Source organism: Pagrus major, chromosome 1 (genome assembly GCF_040436345.1).
Source record: "Pagrus major chromosome 1, Pma_NU_1.0".
NCBI classification, from domain to species: Eukaryota; Metazoa; Chordata; class Actinopteri; order Spariformes; family Sparidae; genus Pagrus; species Pagrus major.
The window spans coordinates 25,480,981-25,501,034 of NC_133215.1; the positions used below are offsets into that span (position 1 = coordinate 25,480,981).

The 20,054-nt window shown below is 43.5% G+C and overlaps 2 protein-coding genes across 2 annotated transcripts; both read left to right on the plus strand.

Annotated features, from left to right (window-relative positions):
• Positions 1-4,296: 4,296 nt before the first annotated feature.
• On the plus strand, positions 4,297-5,288 carry LOC140998838 (nucleoredoxin-like protein 1). The gene is made up of 3 exons (XM_073469269.1): positions 4,297-4,532; positions 4,641-4,730; positions 4,910-5,288. Exons 1-3 carry the CDS (start codon positions 4,297-4,299, stop codon positions 5,286-5,288), a joined length of 705 nt encoding a protein of 234 aa, XP_073325370.1.
• A 2,054-nt stretch (positions 5,289-7,342) lies between these two features.
• Positions 7,343-8,350, plus strand: LOC141006687 (nucleoredoxin-like protein 1). The gene is made up of 3 exons (XM_073478915.1): positions 7,343-7,578; positions 7,809-7,898; positions 8,005-8,350. Exons 1-3 carry the CDS (start codon positions 7,343-7,345, stop codon positions 8,348-8,350), a joined length of 672 nt encoding a protein of 223 aa, XP_073335016.1.
• Positions 8,351-20,054: the final 11,704 nt, after the last annotated feature.

The window sequence follows — 20,054 nt, forward strand, 5'->3', positions numbered from 1 at the left end:
GCACAGACATGACTGTACCACAACCCAGTTAAGACCTGTCTTTTAATTAGTGCCTGCTGGTGTTTGCTTGCCCTGCCAGTGTATAATGGTCAGTTTGGGCTGCAGCAGGCTGCCATTACTCCTCCTTCCTCACTGTGTTTACACAGGCGATCCCTCATTTACTGTTAGTCCGTGAAGCAGGGTCATGCCTCACTGGTTGTTATACAGTTACACGATACAGACGACAGATTTCATTGAGTTAGAAACAATATTGCAGTCGAAATTATACTCAAGACTTGCAATGAGTTCATTAAAAACACGTCTGGTGGGTATTTATTCTTCGTACCAGATGAACTATTTGTACAACAGTTGCTTTTATTTGTCTCCACTGTTGCACAGAACGAGAGTTAAGTTTGTGTTCTTACCTTAAGAATAACTTCATTATTACCTTTCTGAGATTTAGAATTTCTTTTCCAAAACTTCACAGTGCACCTTTAAAAACCACTCTCACTCTTTGAGCTGTTCAGGCACATCAGTGCTTCAAGATAATTGCTAACATCAGCATGCTAACATGCTTACAACTGTAAGCAGTTAAGCTGGTGACATTTGCCATTAAGAGTGTTAGCATGCTAACATTAGCACTACCACACAGTGCAGCTGAGGCCAATGGGAATGCCAATAGTTTTGCAGGGATAAGAGGAGATAGAAATGTGCATCTTGTGCCAGTGATAGCTCAAAATGAAGTAACATAAGAATAAAGAAGAAAAATAGGTACATTTTTACACCTGTGCCGGACAGAACAACAATAAAAAATGTATACCAACTACTATATGATAAGGAGAAGTAAAAATAGAGAAGAGTAACATTGCATGTGACACCAGAAGTTTAATATTGTGTCTGATATTGAAATAGTAGAATTGCAAATGATATTGAAAAGTGAGAAGTAATATTGCACATGATATTTGGTCATGTTGGACAAATTGAAATCTCAACCTGATGCTAGCACAAGACAATAAAAAAGTTAACACACCACCAAAGTTATTACATTTCATCCTGAGGAGACGCTGAAAGACGTTTCAGTCTTGTACAGACAGACAGTACATGCGACTGGCATTAAGTTGTGTGTGTTTGCTCACATGTCCACAGTATGTTTATCATGCCACTGTGTGTGTGTGTGCGCGCGTGCTCACGTGCATTGGCAGACGTCTGTGTGACTCAGACTAATCCCATTAGACCTCTCTCTGCTCACCTCTATATTTACCTCACCCCTCTCTGAGATTAAGCCAGGTATTTTCTGCAAGTGCCTCTGCAGATCAATAGCCACTTTTCTACAGTAGCACCTGCTGGGGTTTTACTAGAACCAGGCTGGACTCAAACTATCGACTGCCTCAGTTCATTTCCTCGATGCTCCGCGCGCAAATCACCTCGATAACAGGATGCAGAAGAATCATTAAAAAGCTCTGAGGGGTAAATGAGTGACTTCAGTAATTAGCATGGCCGCAACTTAGTGTAGCACCGTTTGGCTGTGGAGGAGAGGCTGAGGCATGTTGGGAGGAGACCGACATAAAACATGTCTGTCGCTTATTGTTTGTGTCCTGTCTGTCTTACTTTCAACCGTTTAACCTGCATGTCAGTCCTCTCCTTGCAATCCAATTTGCCCTGTTCCTTCATCCTTCCTTTCCTTCCTCCCTTCTTCTCCTTAAGTAATAAGATTGCTACTGTTGAGCTGGAGTTTAAGGACCACACACACACACACACACACACACACAGGAGCAACCTCTGACTCTGAATTACAGCTCTGACACACCTCCAGCTATCTGTAATCTCCCTCGGCAGAACACAGAGTGCAGGGTGAAGAAATTACAGAGAGAGGGGTGAAGAGGCAGTGAAAGGTGTCACTAAAATAACAAACTTCAAAGGATTTAAAGGTAGAAAGAAAGCAAATCAAAGAAAGAATACAATGGCTTGAAAGCGAGGAGAAACTGGATATATTTCTTTTCTTGCAGGAGTCCAGGAGTTTCAAGGTGAGGTAAATTACTTGTGGTATATGCAGCTGCCACAGTACGTACAAAGATTGATGGCCTATTAAATTTGCTACTAACAAAACAAGGCAGTTTGGCTCGTATATATCAGTTGCGATCGATCAGCTTCAAAAAGGGAACTGGATGATTGTGAAATACCTTTTCCAAATGTAGGATTTAAGCTCTGACCTTTCTGAGTCTTCCAGTAAATCCTCTTTTTTTTTCTTCAGGTAAGGTGCAACGCTGCTCAATTTCAAACATATTTCTTCTACATCAGCCTTGGAAGTTTCAGACCAGAGTTGTAGTCTCAAATGGATCTGGCACAGCTCAGAGCCAGAGAGCCAAATCTAATTTGTGAGGTTATCGCTGTCAATTCACAGCCTGCAGCGACTGCTGCGACAGTGAAATACAGGCTGGCTGAGACAGATAAAGAACATTTCTGAGCTGTTAGGGCTGAACTTTATTTCTATATCTGAAATTTATTTCTTATGTGGTGTTTTGTTCTGAGCCATAAGTCTGCTCTTGAAAAACACCGTCCCATAAATGGCTGATTCGTCCTGGTCAGCTGATCCTGGCTCGGCTGCTGTGTTGTATTTAGATAATGGTGACTTTTGTCCTCAAAACTGTCGTAGCTTATAGACTGGATGTCCTTTAGTGGGCTGCAAAAATGAAATGAACAGTCAGTCAACGAGCAGGATCACTTTCAGATGCAAGAAGCAATTCTGGTGAAAGATAGTTGATTGTTGAGTCTCTTTACCAGGTCACTGGTAGGTCAGGCTGGCCAAAACTTCAATATTTGGCAATATGTGGCGACTATCTTACCAATTGTAGCTTTAAAGGGAACATCCACCCAAACTGTTGTTACCTTTTTTAATATAGAGGTGGTTACATTTCTCACTTGGCTCAGTGTTCCTCCTCTTGCTTCAGATGACTCAACCAATCAAACAGTTTCCTTATTTCACCAAAGTATTCTTTGTGTGCTTAGTGTTTTTGTTATCATAGAATGATCCTTTAAATCTACAGAGGCCGCAGGTCCTCTTCCACAGTCCGCCATGTTGCACAACTATGTTTCTACAGTAGCCCAGAATGGACAAAACCACTGTCTCTAGAGAGGAACTTTCACATTTCCTATGTTTTTAACAGCCACTGTACGGGAGGTTGAGATGAAGGCTGTTACGATGGTTGATATCTGCAACCTCACCAGCAGATGCCGTCAAATCCTTCACACTGGACCTTTAAAAACAAACCATCAGACAGTTCAAACATATCAAATGCTAACAACAGTCTGTATTGAGTGTTCCAGTGCCCAGATCTCAGTTTGTAAAACCAGTTAACTGGAAGGGCACCCTGAAGGACACTTCATCTTCATCATCTTCATCATGTTTTATCTACCACATGGGGCATCCAAGGGGGCAGTTTCACTGAGTTTTTTCAATCATGCATTCACCCCCCCAGTGCCTCCCTAAGTCCACCAGTGTATTGTATATAAATCACTAGATTGCTTTAAGCGTCTCAACTCACACCAAGTTTATGAAAGCTACATCTGTTACTTTTGAAGAGATTCCAGTTCTGCACAAGAAATGATGCGTTTCATGTAAACAGAAGTGCTTTGTTCAGGATAAACACGGAGGAAAAATAAGCAGGCTTTTATTCTGAGTGATGGACTCCTACGTGAGAATCTGCCAAAGTCAGAACCGTTTTTGTTTCTGCAACATTTGAACAGAAATCATGACAGTTGTGGTGTTATGTTTACTTGTGCTGCCACTGTGGATCTGATTCAACCACTCCCACACAGTCCTGATGAGGCAGAGCTCTTGTGTGCTAAAGCTCTTGATAAGTAACGGCTGCAGATGTCTTTTCAGTGTTGATTCTTGCCTTTTTAATTCGAGAAGAAACACCAAAGATTTGAGGCCAAGTCTGACTTACTTACTAATGTAATGCAGCCTCAATGTTTTCTCTTCCTCCTACTGTGCAGTCGTTATCCCTCTTCCCAAATACAGGCATAGATCAAAGCTGTATGCAGCAACTTCACACTCGTTCTCCTTGAGATGTTGAAAGTCATTGTGGGAAAAACAGGAAATCACTAGTTACCCTTCGGCTAAACACCGGAGGCTGCACCAATAATTTCAGATGATCACTTAATGGTATCCAACAGTGTGAGAGAGCTTTTCCTTTAGGGTAGAGCCTGAATGGATGCAGGCAATGAACTGCACTATGATTGGATAATGATCCAACATGTATATCTGTATTTCACAATCTCTGCCCGACAGAGGACCTTTCCCATCCCTCTCCCATCATGGTGGACCTGTTCCTGAACCGAGTTCTGGTGGAGAACAACTGGGACCAGGATGAACTCAACACGGAGCGCGAGATCACCGGGATCCTCGAAAACCGCATCGTGTTGCTGTTCTTTGCGTCTGCTAAGTGTGACAAGTGCCAGGAGTTTTTGCCTCCTCTCAATGACTTTTTTAAGAGACTGAAAGATCCAGCGTACATCGAGTACCCCAAACTGCTCGCCCTCATCTACATCAGGTCTGTGGTTTTCCTTTTATCTCTTCGACGCACACATGTGGTCGCATAAACTCACATTGGCACCGTCTTATCGTTCATGAGATTTCCATTTCCACCTCCTCTCTCCAGCTTGGACCAATCAGAGGAGCAGCAGGAGAGATTCCTCAGAGAGATGCACAAAAAGGTTCTGTTTTTGGCCTTTGAGGACCCATACAGGAAGTAGGTGGATGAAGAAAAGAAAGTCTTTGTATTTTGTGACTATATTTGTATGTTAAACCTTTTTGAATGTATGTTTCTAAAGCCGTATGAGAAAAAAAACACAGAAAGGTCAAGTTCCAACATTTCATTCCAACTGATTATACATGAATGGTTTGTGTGTGTGTTTTTCTGCTTTTCAGAGAGTTGCAGGCCATGTTTAAGGTGAAGGACGTCCCCACAGTAGTGGTCCTGCGTCCCGACGGCTCAATCATCTCTCCGAACGCTGTGCAGGACATCTGTCGTTTCGGTGCCGACTGTTTCCGAGACTGGCAGGAAGCAGCAGAGCTCATTGAGAGGACCTTCATGCTCAACGAGGAGTTCGACAACCTAAATATGCGGACCGCCACCGACCCTGTGAGGAGACTCAAGTACAAGACAGAGGACGACAAGAGGAAAAAGAGATGGTGGAAGCCATGGGGGAAGGGCAAAGATAGAGATGAAGAGGAGGAAGACAAAGATGGGTCGTGGGATACAAAGAGAAAGGAGGGAGATAAAGGAACATGGAGGAGAATTATATAAACCTTCTGTGTTCATTGTCTTAGATCACATATTCAAGCCCAACACCTAATTCTTGGCTGCTGCACTGCAGCCTCTTTACAGGCTCCGTAAAAAACACTCATCTTGTCTGGATGCAATTTTATGTGCAGTAGAATTGTAAAGAATCCACATCGGAAAGAGCTCAATTGTTCCAGCCAGTGGTAGCCAAGTTTCTTGGTATGTAGAAGCATACCTGTGCCTCCCTGCAGAGGTCACACAAAACATTTAAAAGGATACTAAATATATGTGCATTAACAATGGATTAAATGAGGAAGTGTAGAGAGAAAAGGTTTTCGCTTTGTGAATCAGGCGGCTGTTCTCAAGCTGCCCAGCAACAAATGGCAAACAGACTAGATTAGCGACTACAGTGTAAAGAGAGTCATATATCTGTGTGTCCCCTGTGCGTCTACATTACATACAAAGCCAGCACCTATTCAAGCCGGGCGGCGCAAGTAATGTGGTGGGGATGACGCAAATACGTGGAATTTGCGTCATTCGTGTATAAAGGCCAGTTGGAAATATTCAACCTTTAGCAAAAAAGGGCTTTGCTGAATGTTGAGCGGGGAGAGCCGGGTGGGACGGGGAGGGGCAGCTGATGCTCAGGTGCTCACATCCAGCCAGCTCTGGAGGAGAGTCAGGTGCAGAGCCAGATCTTCTGGAGGAATTAACACCCGGAGTCACATCGGATTCTGCTCTGATTCAGAGCCGCTCACCGACAGGAAGAGAGCTCAGAGATGACTTTTTTAACTAAACACAAATAAACACAAATGATCCCACGACCAAACTTACGCAAGCAGTGCCAGGTGAAAATTCAAATTGCATGTGGTGTGAACACACCGTTATCCTGAACCGAGCTAAAGAATCACATATGTTTCTCTGGAGAACCCAGAAACCAAACCAGAGCTTAAGAGAGTTAATCTGTGTCTGCTGTGTGTGTAAAAAATAGAAACGTGTAACCAAATCTTTCCTGGCATATTATGGCTGTGTTGTGTTTTTCTTTTTAAGCTATCTATGCCCCCAAGTGGCAAAAAAATACTGCAGACTTTAAGCTAAACTTAGGCGCTGGCGCCTGCTGGTGTCTTAAACTTCAAGCTCTCTATATTTAATGGATTTTAGCATTATTTTTCAATTTCCTGTCATGTCTCTTGAGATCCTTTATATTTTGTTGATAAATAGTTAAACATAAGTTGTATTGATCTCCAAAAAGGAATAAAATCTCTCTCCTGCCAACATGAATTGTGTCTGTACGTCTCTGATGAGGTTTCGTGGGCCACATTGTGCTGTTCCCAGCAGACAGAATCCGACTATCACTAACCAGATATTCCCTGTGGTTCTGCTCCTCCATTAGTTACTGAATAATAAAGGTCTCACTGTGGCTCACTTCATTAAGGCCTTTTTATTTTTTTTAAACACGTCTCTCAGTCTGCTCCTCTATGTTCTTCTGTGCTTTTTCTCGCTCAGTCACTGCCTTCACACAATCACCGAGCACTTCAGGTCCCTTGTCCCTCTGTCACCTTGTCTTTCAATCCCTCCCTCTCAGACAGAGGAAGGGAGGTGGAGCGCCGAGGCACAAAGGGAGAAGGAGCGAGTGGCATTCACTCATCAAGGTGAAGGAGACTCAGTCAATGAGTGAACGTGATATGAACTGACAGGCTGGGAGCAGGTTCAAGTACGACCCAGGAAGAGTTGAGGAGAAAAAAAATATTTTGAAGGCTGTTTTCTTTTTGGATTTGTGGTCTCAAGGGGAGATAATATTTGTGTGAGGTAAGCAACTGTGAGGATTATCCGATTTAACAGCAAGCAAGACGGGCTCATATGATTAATGAGAGCTCTGTGAGACTGACTGAGTGGAATACACAGTCTAATTTACAGGGCAGGGTCATCAAATAACACAGTATGCAGTTATAGACATTTGCAAATGTTGTCATGTGTGTTGTGGTTGCCAGTCTGTGCTCTCCTAATGCATGTGAAAACCCTCATAAGTTATCTATACGAAAGTGTCTTCCTATACGCCTCAGCCCTGCACCAACTTCATCATGGTGGACCTGTTCATTGACCGGGTCCTGGTGAAGAACAACAAGGACCAGGATGAGCTGGACACAGAACGTGAGATCGTCATGCGCCTGCAGAACCGCATCCTGATGCTCTTCTTTGCGTCTGCTGCGTGTGAGAGCTGCCAGCAGTTTGCTCCCACGCTCACCGACTTCTTCAAACGGTTGACAGATGAATCCTACGTGGATCGCTCTGCTCAGCTGGTTCTCCTGTACATTAGGTACAACACACACACACACACACACACACACACACACACACACACACACACACACACACACACACACACACACACACACTCTTTACATCTCTTTCTCAGTCACTGCCTCGTCACCACATAAGAGTAGGAACACACACACACAAACAAACATTTGGAGAGATATTCTGGAGTTTATCTGCCCATCCCATATCTCCCAGCAGCACGATCTACCTTTTTCTTTCATCTGTCAGTTTGGACCAGTCGGAGGAGCAGCAAGAAAGCTTCCTCAAAGAGCTGCCCAAGAGGTGCCTGTTCCTGGCCTATGAGGACCCCTACAGGAGGTGTGTGGCACTCTCCAGTCACTTGTGTGCACAACCTGCTGGTGGATGATTGCAATGTAAATACACCTAGCTGAGTAAATACATTAGTGTGTGTGTGTGTCCACAGGGAGCTGGAGGCCATGTTTAATGTGGAGGAGCTGCCCACGGTGGTGGTGCTGCGGCCCGACTGCTCCATCCTCATAGAGAATGCAGTGGAGGAGATCCTCGACCTGGGTCCGGGCTGCTACCGCAACTGGCAGGAAGCAGCCGAGCTCATCGACAGGAGCTTCATGATCAGCGATGACTATGAGCAGAAGTCCATGCGCAGCTTCACCGACCCTGTGAGGAGACTGAAGTACAAGGTGGAGGATGAGAGGAAGATGAAGAAGAAGAAGAAGAAGCACAGAGGCTGGGGAGGAGGTGGAGATGATGATGCAGAGGTGGAGAAAGAAGGAGGAGGGGCACCGTTTTGATGGAGACCGAGGCTCAATCCCTTTTCGAGTTCCCCCCTTGCCCCTCAGAACAGTTACAAGGGGTAGTGGTTGAAATCTCCCCACATGACGACCCTCTTATGTCATCAGTTGTCATCGATGGCGATTATGTTAAGAGACGTGACCGGACATTTTTAATATGCCGTCGTCAGTTGTGGTGATTTCTCTTGTGTTACTGTAGCAATCCTGGTGTTATCACAATGCTGTTATCTGACGGAGATAGAAAAGCATGGACGCTCGTTCACAACTTATCAATCAAGTCATCAAATAAAAGAACACGGCTTCATTACCTGGCTTCTAGGGCTGTTCTGTAGGCTAACGTTAGCAACATTGAAGGCCCAATCCCACTCAAGTCATGTCAAAGAACACATTACCGGCCGCTAGCATTAGCGTTGCTTTATGGCCTAACATTAGCAACCCGTGCTCCTACTCGTCTACACTGATATAAGAGGAGTAGTATCAAGTGCAGCGTCTTCACTGCTGGGCTGAAATACGTGAAAATGTGGGCCTGTCACGCACAAATCAGTAACAGCAATGTCACGTTTGCGAGCTAGCTAGTCAGTCACCAGGACATCAGCAAACTAGTGGCAATTGTTTCATGCTTGAAGAAAGAAAAGTGCCATAATACACTGAACGGACAGTTGTCATAACCCCCATTTTGACTGTCATGCATAAATCAGCAATAACAATGTATCGTTAGCGAGCTAGCTTGCTACTGACCGAGACATCAGCAAAGCAGTCGGGGTAGGAGTGCACACGAGCACTCCTCTGGATTGATCTTTGGAATCAAGTTGCCACGATTAGTCATGAAAGACACAAAGTTTTGTAGTCGTATTTAGCCAAACAAACCTTTTTCACAGCTGAATGTCAGGAAATAATCTCTCACCATATTCAAGAGCCAGGAAGGCCCACCCCATGTGACTCGCTTTGCTTTTCTCTCTCAGCGCTGTGGTCTTCCTGTAGCTCCAGGATAAGTGAGTGTGGATATGCCAACAACCAATAAAAAGTTATGTAAAACACTATCTAAAGGAACTCTGAATACTGCTAACCAATGCTTAGGATTGGCTGTCTTTTAATGTCTCTGAGTGCTGCCAAGTACACAGTCAAGCCAAGCTCAGCTCAGAGCCAAGTCTTGCCATTATGGCTTGTTTTATGACACCCGGGAGATTATTCAAACTGCTCCTCCATTTCTTCAGCGACACGGCTCCGTAATGCAATACACTTTTTTCCCTCTTCTCTTACACGATCATTTGTGCCATCCAATCAAAACATGGCGTGCATAATCCGAAATCAATGAATTATTCAGCACCATTGAAATAATAATATTGGGGACTGTTGTGCTTTGAGTGTTTATGAAGTCTATAACTCCACGTTAAAGACTACACAAGAAGCAATCAGAGGCATTCAAAGGGAGTTGAGTCAAATTATGGAGAAAATGGCTTCTTTAAATGATCAGTGATTTCATCGGGGTCGTCTTCTTTCACACTGTTTTGCCTCTGCACATGTAAACCGCATCCGATCAGTCCGGATCTTCATTTGATCTCTCGGCAGACGAGGAGGCTTTCTTCCCTCCTTCTATCCTCTGAGTGACCTGAGCTTTAACTACGCCATATCCTGCCATTACCTCCTAAAATGAAGATATGAAAAGCAGCTGCTAGAGTGGCCCTTTCCTTTTAGGCATTATAGGGAGTAAAGGCAGGAACAGGGATGGTCAAAAGTGCATGATGATGAAACCGGAGTGTCATCAGGTGTCATGGAGGTGCTACTGTGTGAGAGGGAGGTCTGATGTGCCAGGCAGCGGTTTCCTCTCAGAGCTGCTCTGAACAAAGCTCCTCCAAAAGGTTGATGGAAGTCCTGCAAAATGCCTGTGCATGCTGGATGTGCAGGCAAACACAATAGCTCCCCTCTCTCCTGTCACTGGAGGAATGCATGTGCTAAAACCTCAACCCGAGCTGGTCAGACCTGCATAAAGGCACGGAGGCCTACATAAACATGAGCCGCGGTTTATTCCATATTGCTTCCCTTTTGCCTACACAGCAGCTTATTGTTGCTCACTCAGACAAACCTTCATAATATAGTCGAAGCCCCCACACTCCCTCTCTCTCTCTCCCTCTCTCTCTCTGCACACGCGCACGCACAATTGCGCGCACACGCACACACGCGTTGCGCGCTCTCGAGTGCAGAGCGCGCAACAAGCGGACCAGAGAGAGAGAGAGAGAGAGAGAGCCAGAAGAAGAGGAGAGAAGGACGGATGCAAGGCGAGGCCAGGAGCGGAAAACCTTATCTCTCCTGGTTGTCCAGCTCTTCTCCTTTTGTTTTTTTATTATCATTATTATTATAATTAGCACTACTGCATCATTTTATAAAACGATTCCTGCCTCTTTTTTTTTTGTTTTTAAATATATATATATATATATAGAAAATCGCCTGATACATCCCCATGTCCGTCCTGATGTGCTGCTGCGCCTCATCACGATTCTTCAAGGATATGCAAAGCGGCTGCTCTCACGTCGACGCTATTCTCCGTTAAATGCAAGGATGTAACATGACCAACAATGACAAACGACGACCGGGCTTGATGAGCTGTAGAAATCGACGGACGGACACGGAGCAGCGCGGGTCTGTGCGTTAATTTGCGCCTAATTATTGTTTCCGCCGCGTCTTTTCCTCCATCCATCCATCCATCCACCCGTCCCTCCATCCATCCGCTGGAGCTACAAAGGCCTATAAGCCCGCACCATCTCCGGGCATGAAACCCGTGGGAATTATGATACCAACGTGACGCACAGTCACACAGCGCAGCGGGGAAGACATCGAGCCTCGACAGGACGGAGGGAGGGTGTGAGGTCCAGCAGAGCAGAGCCCCGCACAGTACACTGCTCATAAAAGGGGGGAAGAAGAGGAGGAGGAGGAGGAGGAGGAGGACGCCCAGTTGTTGTTGGACACATCGCGCTAATGACTGCCATATAGCCCAGCAGCAGGTATCGCCCACCACATTTTTTCCCCCCATTGAATATTTTATTTGTTTCATGCATCGGGCGGAGCGGAGCGGGAGAAAGGAAGGAGAGTGCAGTGGGTGCGCGAGGGCGCGGAGAGACGGGATGCGGGAGACGCAGTGAGCGAGGAGGACGAGGAGGAGGGAAAGCGGAGGATTGACGGTAAGATATGGATATAGGCTATGAGGATGCACCCCGCCCCTCCTCTTCTCTTTCTCTCTCCCTCTTTCACTCTGCCTCTCTCAGAGGTGCCCTGCTCCTCTGCTGCTGCCGCCGCTGCTGCTGCTGCTGCTGCTGTCAGGGGCCATTTGATCAGTGAGAGACAGGGATCTGATGTGGCCTCATACTCCTGGATGCCATTAAAAGCTGGGTCAGTAGTAGTGTAGGAGCGTGAGTGCATGTGAAATATTCATGGGCACGTGATTAGCCTCCTGTGGGCCCTCAGAGGAGCGCTGGGAGAAAGTGGCGTAATGACTCAGGGTGTCCCACGCTGGCCTCCCCAGAGGGGTCTGTCTGAATTATGTTCACTGTCACACGCCGTCAATGCAGGGTCTGGTGTGCTGCAGTGAAAAGTGGTGTAAACACACACACACGCACGCACGCACGCACGCACACACACACAGAGGTACAAATGCAGGTTTTGGCTCTAGTGTTTGCTGGTTGGTTTGCTTTGCTGATTCACCACAGATGGGAACATGAGGCGAAAAGAGACTGCGAGGAAGAGAGTGAGAGTCCATTATCAATATTTCAGAGAGAGGATGAGAGGACTGGGTCAGTGGAGGAGGCCAGGCAGGCAGGAGTGACCGTGAGGAGGAGAAACAGGGAGAGAGATGCAGAGGAGAAAGCAGATGAATGAGGGAGAGGAGAGAGAGGGATGAAGAAACAGGAATCCTGCTCTTCTGCTAGGATGGATTTCTACATCTGTAACCTTGTGTGTGTGTGTGTGTGTGTGTGTCAAGGTATTGTTTGTGGCGTGTAATGTCATGTGTGTGTCATACTAATAGCACGCCGTAGATTTTGTGTGGGAGGGATGAAAAGAGTGACTTGAACTGATTTATTTGTAGAAATGTGAGTGAGCGCACATTTTAATAAGGTGACTCACCTAGCTGTGTGTGTGTGTGTGTGTGTGTGTTTGTGTGTGTGGGCCTGCTCCGTGCATGTTAGATTGAAGGAGCAAACAAAGGTACAGAGGTTTGTTTCCATGTAGGGATCATTTACATTTACCACTGAGGAGAAAAAAAAGCAAATTCATTTGATTAAGCCACACACACACACACACACACACACACACACACACACACACACACTCACAGAGTTTGGATGGATTTTCTACCATTTGACTTGTAAAACGCACCATATTTGTGTCTCTGCTGTGCCGACCACCTCACACAGGTTCCTATCATGTCTCTTTGCATCAGTCGGACGCACTGAGTCAGTCGCTCTGCTTGTGCTGTGAGCGTTCATGCAGGCCTGTTCAGAGCTGGGGGGACATCAACTGGGAATTTAACAACACTGTAAGGCTGGAGCTAATTGATTATTTTCATTCTCGGTGACAAAAAATGATTAGCTGATAAGTCGCCAATGACATGAAGAAAAAATAAAGTGGAAAAATGTTTCGCAGAGCTCAAAGTGACATCAAGCTGCTTGTTAAGTATCGAAATCCTTGATATTATATGAAGAGGTCATGAGACAAAACAGATGAAAAACATTCTTTAAATGAATAAACCGACATCAGTTAGACTGATGGTTCCTCAGGTGCACAAAAAATGATTTAGAAAATAAAAAAGAGATATCTGTTTCTGCAAATGAATGTCACCAATGTGACTAGAAATCACAGAAATGCTGCAAATTCTCACATTTGAAAAGCTGTTGCCAATAAATGTTGGCTCTAGAAATGATTTCACTGAGTAATCAGTTATTAAATAAGCTGCAAATGAATGTTCTGGTAATCAACTAATTGCTGTGATATTTCTTTATACTTTATTGCTGTGTTGTCCTGGGATTGATGGCAGGGTTAGTTGTCGAGTTCGGGTATATCTAATGTGTTTGAGTCACATGCCGACAACCTTACCTCCCTTATAAATGCTGTGATGATTCAACTCAATATGCCAAGTTAGCGAGATAATGTCCCTGTGTACAAACTGGAACTTGCAGCTTTTCGGCCCCTGCTGAAGGCTGCTGGAAGCAGAACAACAGGAAGCTGTGGTTATCTGTATCTGGCTGAGCTCTGCTCTTTGCTATTTTCAATGTAAACATCTAAAGCTGAAACTGTCCACTAAGACCTGGAAACTCTTTTTTATGTGTTGTTTTCTAAATTCTACGAATCGTGATGTGAGACGGAAACAGGAGATATGAATTAGGCTGATGTTCGAACTGGTGAACCAAATACAGACGTGGAGACGAGAGAAACTTCCAGACTGAGGATATAAAAGCAAGGACGAGACATTCTGATCAGAAACCTCGTCGGTGTCCTTTTTCTTTCTTGTAACTTGCTAATCCGATTTTCTATCTTACTTTTTACAATCTTAAATCTGAGCATATCTTTGTTCAAGCTTGAATAAAAACTGCTTTGTATTTTATATACTCCATACTTGCCAAACTGATATCTAATTCTTGTAAGGGACTTGACGCTGCCCTTTTAACGTCCAGGCGAGTATCCTCGACAGACAGAGAATCTCCTTCAGAACGAACCCTTAAAAGCGTTGTTCTGACAGCAATGTCAATCCCACACCAACTATACTGCACACACTCCATTGTTAAGCAGGCTCGTTAGATATACTAACATAAAATAAAAATACCCGTCTCCCTTACAGGGTCATTGCTGGCATGAGTGTCGATTTTGGGAGGCCTCCGTTCTCCAGCTGTCTCCTGTGGTGTCTTTTCATATCAGGAAAACTTTCCTGAGTACATGGTTTGTTCAAGGTCCGTCGGAAATACAAAAAATCTGACAATAGTTTCTTTTTTGATTTACAGCTTCTGGCTGTAATAAATAGTGTCCTTTTGGTAATTTGTTTAAAGAAAGCATGGGGTTGTCAGGGTTAAATATAGATCATTATTTGGTCACAAAGTATATTGTCCAGTAGGTGTTGGGCGATATAGATAACTTTTTACTATCACAGGATATTATACTGATACTGTGGTGTAGCAAATGTTCTGAAAACCAATTTTATAAAACTGCTTGGATGAAATAACCAAGAGATCAGTGTGCAAAACACACATTATTGTACAGGTGCTGAATCCAAAAAGCTGCGCTGTTATTTCCGTAGAACCTCCCTTTCAATTTCTTTGTTCTTCATGACATTTAGAAAAAGTACAGCGTGTGGAGCCCAGATGGGCTCTTCAACATGTACAGAGTAAAACACTCAGACAGACCAGAAATGTCTACCTTTGGCAAATCCAGACAAATATATAAATCCTGCATTGACATTAAGCAATGGTGGTTTAAAACTACGAGAGATATTCATGGGATGGCTTCCATTTTATACAAGTTATGGCAAGATCTCTGTCTGTCATCTCATCATGTAAGTCGTCGTACTGTCACACCTATTGTTGCCCAGCTCCTGCCTCTTCTGCCTTCCTGCGAACAAATGCTGCTGGATGCACTCGGCTCTGCTCTGTCACTCCTCTGGCAATGATTTCAGACGAAGAACAAGCAGTTTTTGTAGCCGTGACGTTTTGTCACACCTCAGGATCAAAGTCGCGTTCTGCGTGCAGGAGTTCAGACTCGATGACGTGTGAAACAGGCTCAGATTGTAGTAACAGCTTCTGCTGACATACAAATGATATTTAGCACAAACAGGCAGGACGAACAGACAGCTGACTACACGTCATCTCAATGTCTGAATGCCTAATGCACAAGGTTGTTCTTGCTCTAAATACATAACCTCAGTAAAATCATAAAGGTTTCTCATGTTATTCTTCCACAAAATACATTAAAGTCATGAAAACATGGCCAGTGTGTAAAATATGCAGACGTTCAAAATGCTGTAAGAGCAGGGAAAGCTTGCATACACACTCCTTTTGTGCTAATTTCTAAAACTCTCCATGACAACACACATTCAGACACTATCACACTGCTCATACATTAATACAACTGTGGATGTGTCATGTGTTTAACATTAGCAATCCATTATAAAAAATTAACCATCCCCTGAGACATTCTGTTCCCGGTCACTTCACATATTGGAATTTACATTTTCCACGAGCTGCCACATCTTTTTGACCTTTCCTTTATTGTGAAAACTTTGAGCTGACAGCTAAATACAGGAACGGTGCACTACAGTGAAAAGATTCCTTTTTTTTCAAATCTCTCTCACAGTATGCTAATACGAACACGCCCATGTGTACATTAAAAGAGTTATTAGCAGCTGTAATTGTTCCAGCTGTGTAGAGATGGGCCATATGGACAAAATCCTAAGTAAAAGTAAATGTAATTTTATACTGCGAAATTGATACGGTATTTGAAGTGACATCGGCAAGTGACATTCAAAAGGATATCTTACGGATAAGGTTAATAGTCATATTTATCCAAAAATGACATAGACATCCAATAAAATAGTTCTGCTCTCACAGTGTTGTCAACAATAGCCTGGTAAACTCAGAGATACAACCCAATGCCTGTCCACGACCAGATCCGTCCTTAATGAGATGGGAAACAAAATCTACAGTCCTCAAACTGTGCATAAAAACATTAAAGTGAGTCCTCAGCAGTCAACACAAAGTGGTCATTTTGTACTAAAAAGGACAAACTTTTGGAGGACAGTGACTTGATTGGTCTAATTCAGACTGCGAGGAAGTGGGTTTTCTAGTGGCTGGTCCTAGTTAATGAGCCTCTGTAGCAGCAGACCAGTTAAACACAAGGACTAAAGAGACATTCAGCCATTCATTATATTCCTCAAGGATTTGCACTCCTCTGTCTCCTCTTGGTGACCATTGCAGATGAATTTAAAGCTTCAAGGCAACTGAAAATTAGAGTCTGATCGTTACTGCACTTCTGGTTGTTTGTATAATATATATATATATATATATATATATATATATATATATATATATATATATATATATATATATATATATATATATATATATTATACAATATGATTGTGGATTGTGCTTCACTACTGCTAGCTACAAAAGCTAGATAGTTCATCCAAAGCTAAAAATTCAATGAACTTAAATGAATCAATACATTTTTACTGGTAAACCATCCATCCATTTTCTGATGCCTTTTTACGCCCAGGCAATATTATTTTAATTATTAGTATTTTAATTCATTATATTATTAAAAATTGTTAAAATGAATGTTAAGTCCTGCTGTGAAGTACTGAAAAAAGATGTATTCACCAATCAGCCACGACATTAAAAGGAGTAAGAAATAACACTGATCATCTTGTTACAATACATTGTTCTTCTGGGAGTACTTCCTCAGTCCTGGCCACTCGACACACACCACCCACCCAAACACCATTGCAGGAAGATAACAGTGGCCTCTCAGCAGCACAATGTGCCCTGCCACACTGCAAAAACTACTCAGGAACGGCCTGAGGAACATGACAAAGAGCTCAAGGCGTCGACCTGGGCTGGATCCCGATCCGTGGAGGCCCCATCTTGCAACTCACAGGACTCAAATGATCTGCTGCCAGTGTCCTAGTGCCAGACACGACGGGACACCCCGAGAGCTCCTGTGTCCATGCCTCGAAGGGTCAGAGCCAAGTCTGATGCTCAGTGGGGCCTCCGTGAATCAGACTTGTTCCGGCACATGCTGTGGATGCTCTTACAGTGGAGTCACGCTAAGATGGGTTTGCTTAATGGTCAGTATGGCAGAGGAGGCACAAATACAGCAACAAATAACTCCGTCATTATACAAATCAGAGTGTAAGACAGACGTGAACCTATCCCTCTTGTTTTTCCCTGTGTGCATGTGCATCTTTGGATTGACAGTGACAGATTTGATCTACTTTGCTTCATAATGTGCAGTGATCAGGTAAAAACAAAACAAAACAAAACAGTGATAAATGACCACACACGCTCCAGAAATTCTGGAGATTTTCCCATGCCGAGAAAGTGCTTATAGGGCACTAAGGCATGGTGTGCTTTTAACTCGGAGAGCGTGTGCTGAGAGCAGGATTACGATCTTGATAAATATGTGAGGAAACCTATCAATGTTTAATCAACCTTCCTGCAGTCTTTAGAAGAGGCTCAACTCTTTTGGTGGATGGAAATCAAATTACTTCTCACGCAAAGCCTTCACAGAAACCATCTCTGTCTGCCACACATACTGCGTTTACAATAATACAGAAATCAAGGGAGGGTTTTTGGCAACATTATCCATGTTTAAATCTGCTCGTATTAGAGGTTTTTACATATATTATTTATATATATATATATTTATACAGTTTGATCTTATAGCAGAGGGATATCTGTGAAACTGATGGATAACATCATAGATGACAATGAAAATGACTTGATCTGGATATATCTGCAAGCAATTTCCTTCATTCAGTATAACCCCTAATGCTCTCAGGAGCCTCCATCATGCAGTGCAGGTCCTAATGCTCTGAACTTGGCCCTGAGCATCGCCTCTGTTTCCTGCCTGCAACAAGCGAATGATTGACAGAGGGCGACACCTCCGTTCCCCAGAGTCTCGCATCGACCAGACAAACATACAGGCTCTAAAACCCTGTAAGTGGCTTTGACTGCGGCATGTAGGCCTCGGCCCTCTGGGAGCCATAGAGGTCAATGGTCTGAAACGGGCTCGCAGTCACAGAGGACACTGTAGTGTGTTTTAAAATCCTTTCTTAAGCCTAAAATACTATTGACAGCGACAAGAAAATTCTCAACACTGTTGTTATTAAAAAACTATTCCAGCCAATAAAGCTTTTGCGCTGGCTGTGCTGTCAGAAGTCTAATCTCTACATCTCTCCCTCATCTCTTGATTGCTCTCTCTCTCTTTCCATCACTCTCTCACACACACACAAACACACACAATCACTCCTCCATTAGGAACATAACACTACAAGGCTGTTTTGTCACTTTGTGCTTCACAGTGATCTAGCCTCAGGCACTGATAGCTCTCTGACCAAAAGAGGGGGAGGTTACTCTCTTTCTCTCTCTGTTGATTTTATGGCCTCCACCTCCAACAGCATGAATCTTTGTACCTGGCTTGATTCAACATCAGTTTGAATGATTTCCAACAGGCTGACTTTAATGGCTTTCAGGTATCATTTGCTTCCAGCAGCAGTGAGTCAGTCAATTTTCAGTTGTATTTATTGCTCAAAATTTTGAGGAGCCAAAACCGCACAGGAGTTGTTTGGCAGACTAAATGTTTATTCTGTGTCAGAAAATAGTGAAGACGCCTATTACAATTTACCACAGCCTGAGGTGAAATTGCTTGTTTTGTCTGACAAAACAGTTTAAACCTCAGAAGATATTGAATTCACACGGAAAGCAACGCATTCTCACATTTGAGAAGCTGGAACCAGCAAATATTTGTCAATTTTGCTTCATAACCCTCTAAAGCCCTCTGGTGTCTGTCATTACTAGCTCGTGTTGTGAAGCCAGACATGGATGAGACCCAAATAACTTCAATTTAAAGGTGCACTATGTAGTTTTGGGAAAGAAAGAGAAAGATCTGCATTGACTGATTTTTTATGCCTAAATAAACTAAATAAACAAACTCTCTTTGTTTCATGACTGAATAAACAAACTGACCTTAAAGGACAAGACAGTCTCATACTGTTTTACTTTGTTTATATGTGGCGGACCCTGCCACCTTTCTAGCTCCAAACAGTGTTACTTAGCTGTACACAGCTTGTTTATCCAGTTATGGAAAAAAAAAATTGTGAGTTTGTATTATTACCTCATTTATATTGTAAATATTGAAATTCTGAGTTTGAATTTCTTCTCCAAAACTACATAGTGCCCCTTTAAGTTTCTGGTGGTGATCTAGTCTTGTGTTTGAATATCACACTGAGTGAACATATATAATGCTCGAGCAAGAATAATTTGATTTTAACAACCTTAAAACTACTTAATGGGTCTCATAGGGTAAAATGCTGTTAAATACATACAGATAAATGCAGTTTATACTGTATGTGCGCATGTTTGTGTCTATGTATGTGCACGCGTGTAATTTATTTCACTCCAGGCCCACTACTCACACACTCTCACTTAAAGACTGCTGCTCCTCCAAGTAGGCCGGCCGGTGGCCTGGGGCTGGATTTTGGTTGCAGGCAGGGCGCATGGTGCCGCGAACAGGGGGAGTGGGTGTGTGGCTTTGTCAGGGCCCATCAGTGTCCTTGCTCTACTTACTCTGCATCAACACTTAAGGGTGCATGCATGGGTGTGTGTGTGTGTGTGTGTGTCTGAGAGAGAGAGCATGGGGGTTGCAAGCAAAAGAACATGCTGCCATAAGGGTTTTGGATGAGATGAGACGTATTGTGTGTGTGTGCGCTCATCACTGTGTGTTGTGAAAAATGTATATGGATAAATAAATGTAATGCTATAGGTTAAGGGTTAACTGTCTGTGTGTAATCAATGTGTACCCACACAAAGGAAATATGTGCTTAGAATATGAATGTACTCAGCAGTTAACAATACAGCAAAGGTCATTTTTTCTGAAGCAGCTGTTGAGAAAAACAAGTCTGGTGGTTTTGTAAGAATGTTCAATAACATGAAGATATTATGAACTG

Bases quoted from the DNA above. Each gene is read 5' to 3' on its own strand.
- LOC140998838 (XM_073469269.1), top strand. From the start codon at position 4,297: ATGGTGGACCTGTTCCTGAACCGAGTTCTGGTGGAGAACAACTGGGAC. The intron at 4,533-4,640 runs GTCTGTGGTTTT...TCCTCTCTCCAG, and splicing joins CTCGCCCTCATCTACATCAG to CTTGGACCAATCAGAGGAGC. The intron at 4,731-4,909 runs GTAGGTGGATGA...TCTGCTTTTCAG, and splicing joins TTTGAGGACCCATACAGGAA to AGAGTTGCAGGCCATGTTTA.
- LOC141006687 (XM_073478915.1), top strand. From the start codon at position 7,343: ATGGTGGACCTGTTCATTGACCGGGTCCTGGTGAAGAACAACAAGGAC. The intron at 7,579-7,808 runs GTACAACACACA...TTCATCTGTCAG, and splicing joins CTGGTTCTCCTGTACATTAG to TTTGGACCAGTCGGAGGAGC. The intron at 7,899-8,004 runs GTGTGTGGCACT...GTGTGTCCACAG, and splicing joins TATGAGGACCCCTACAGGAG to GGAGCTGGAGGCCATGTTTA.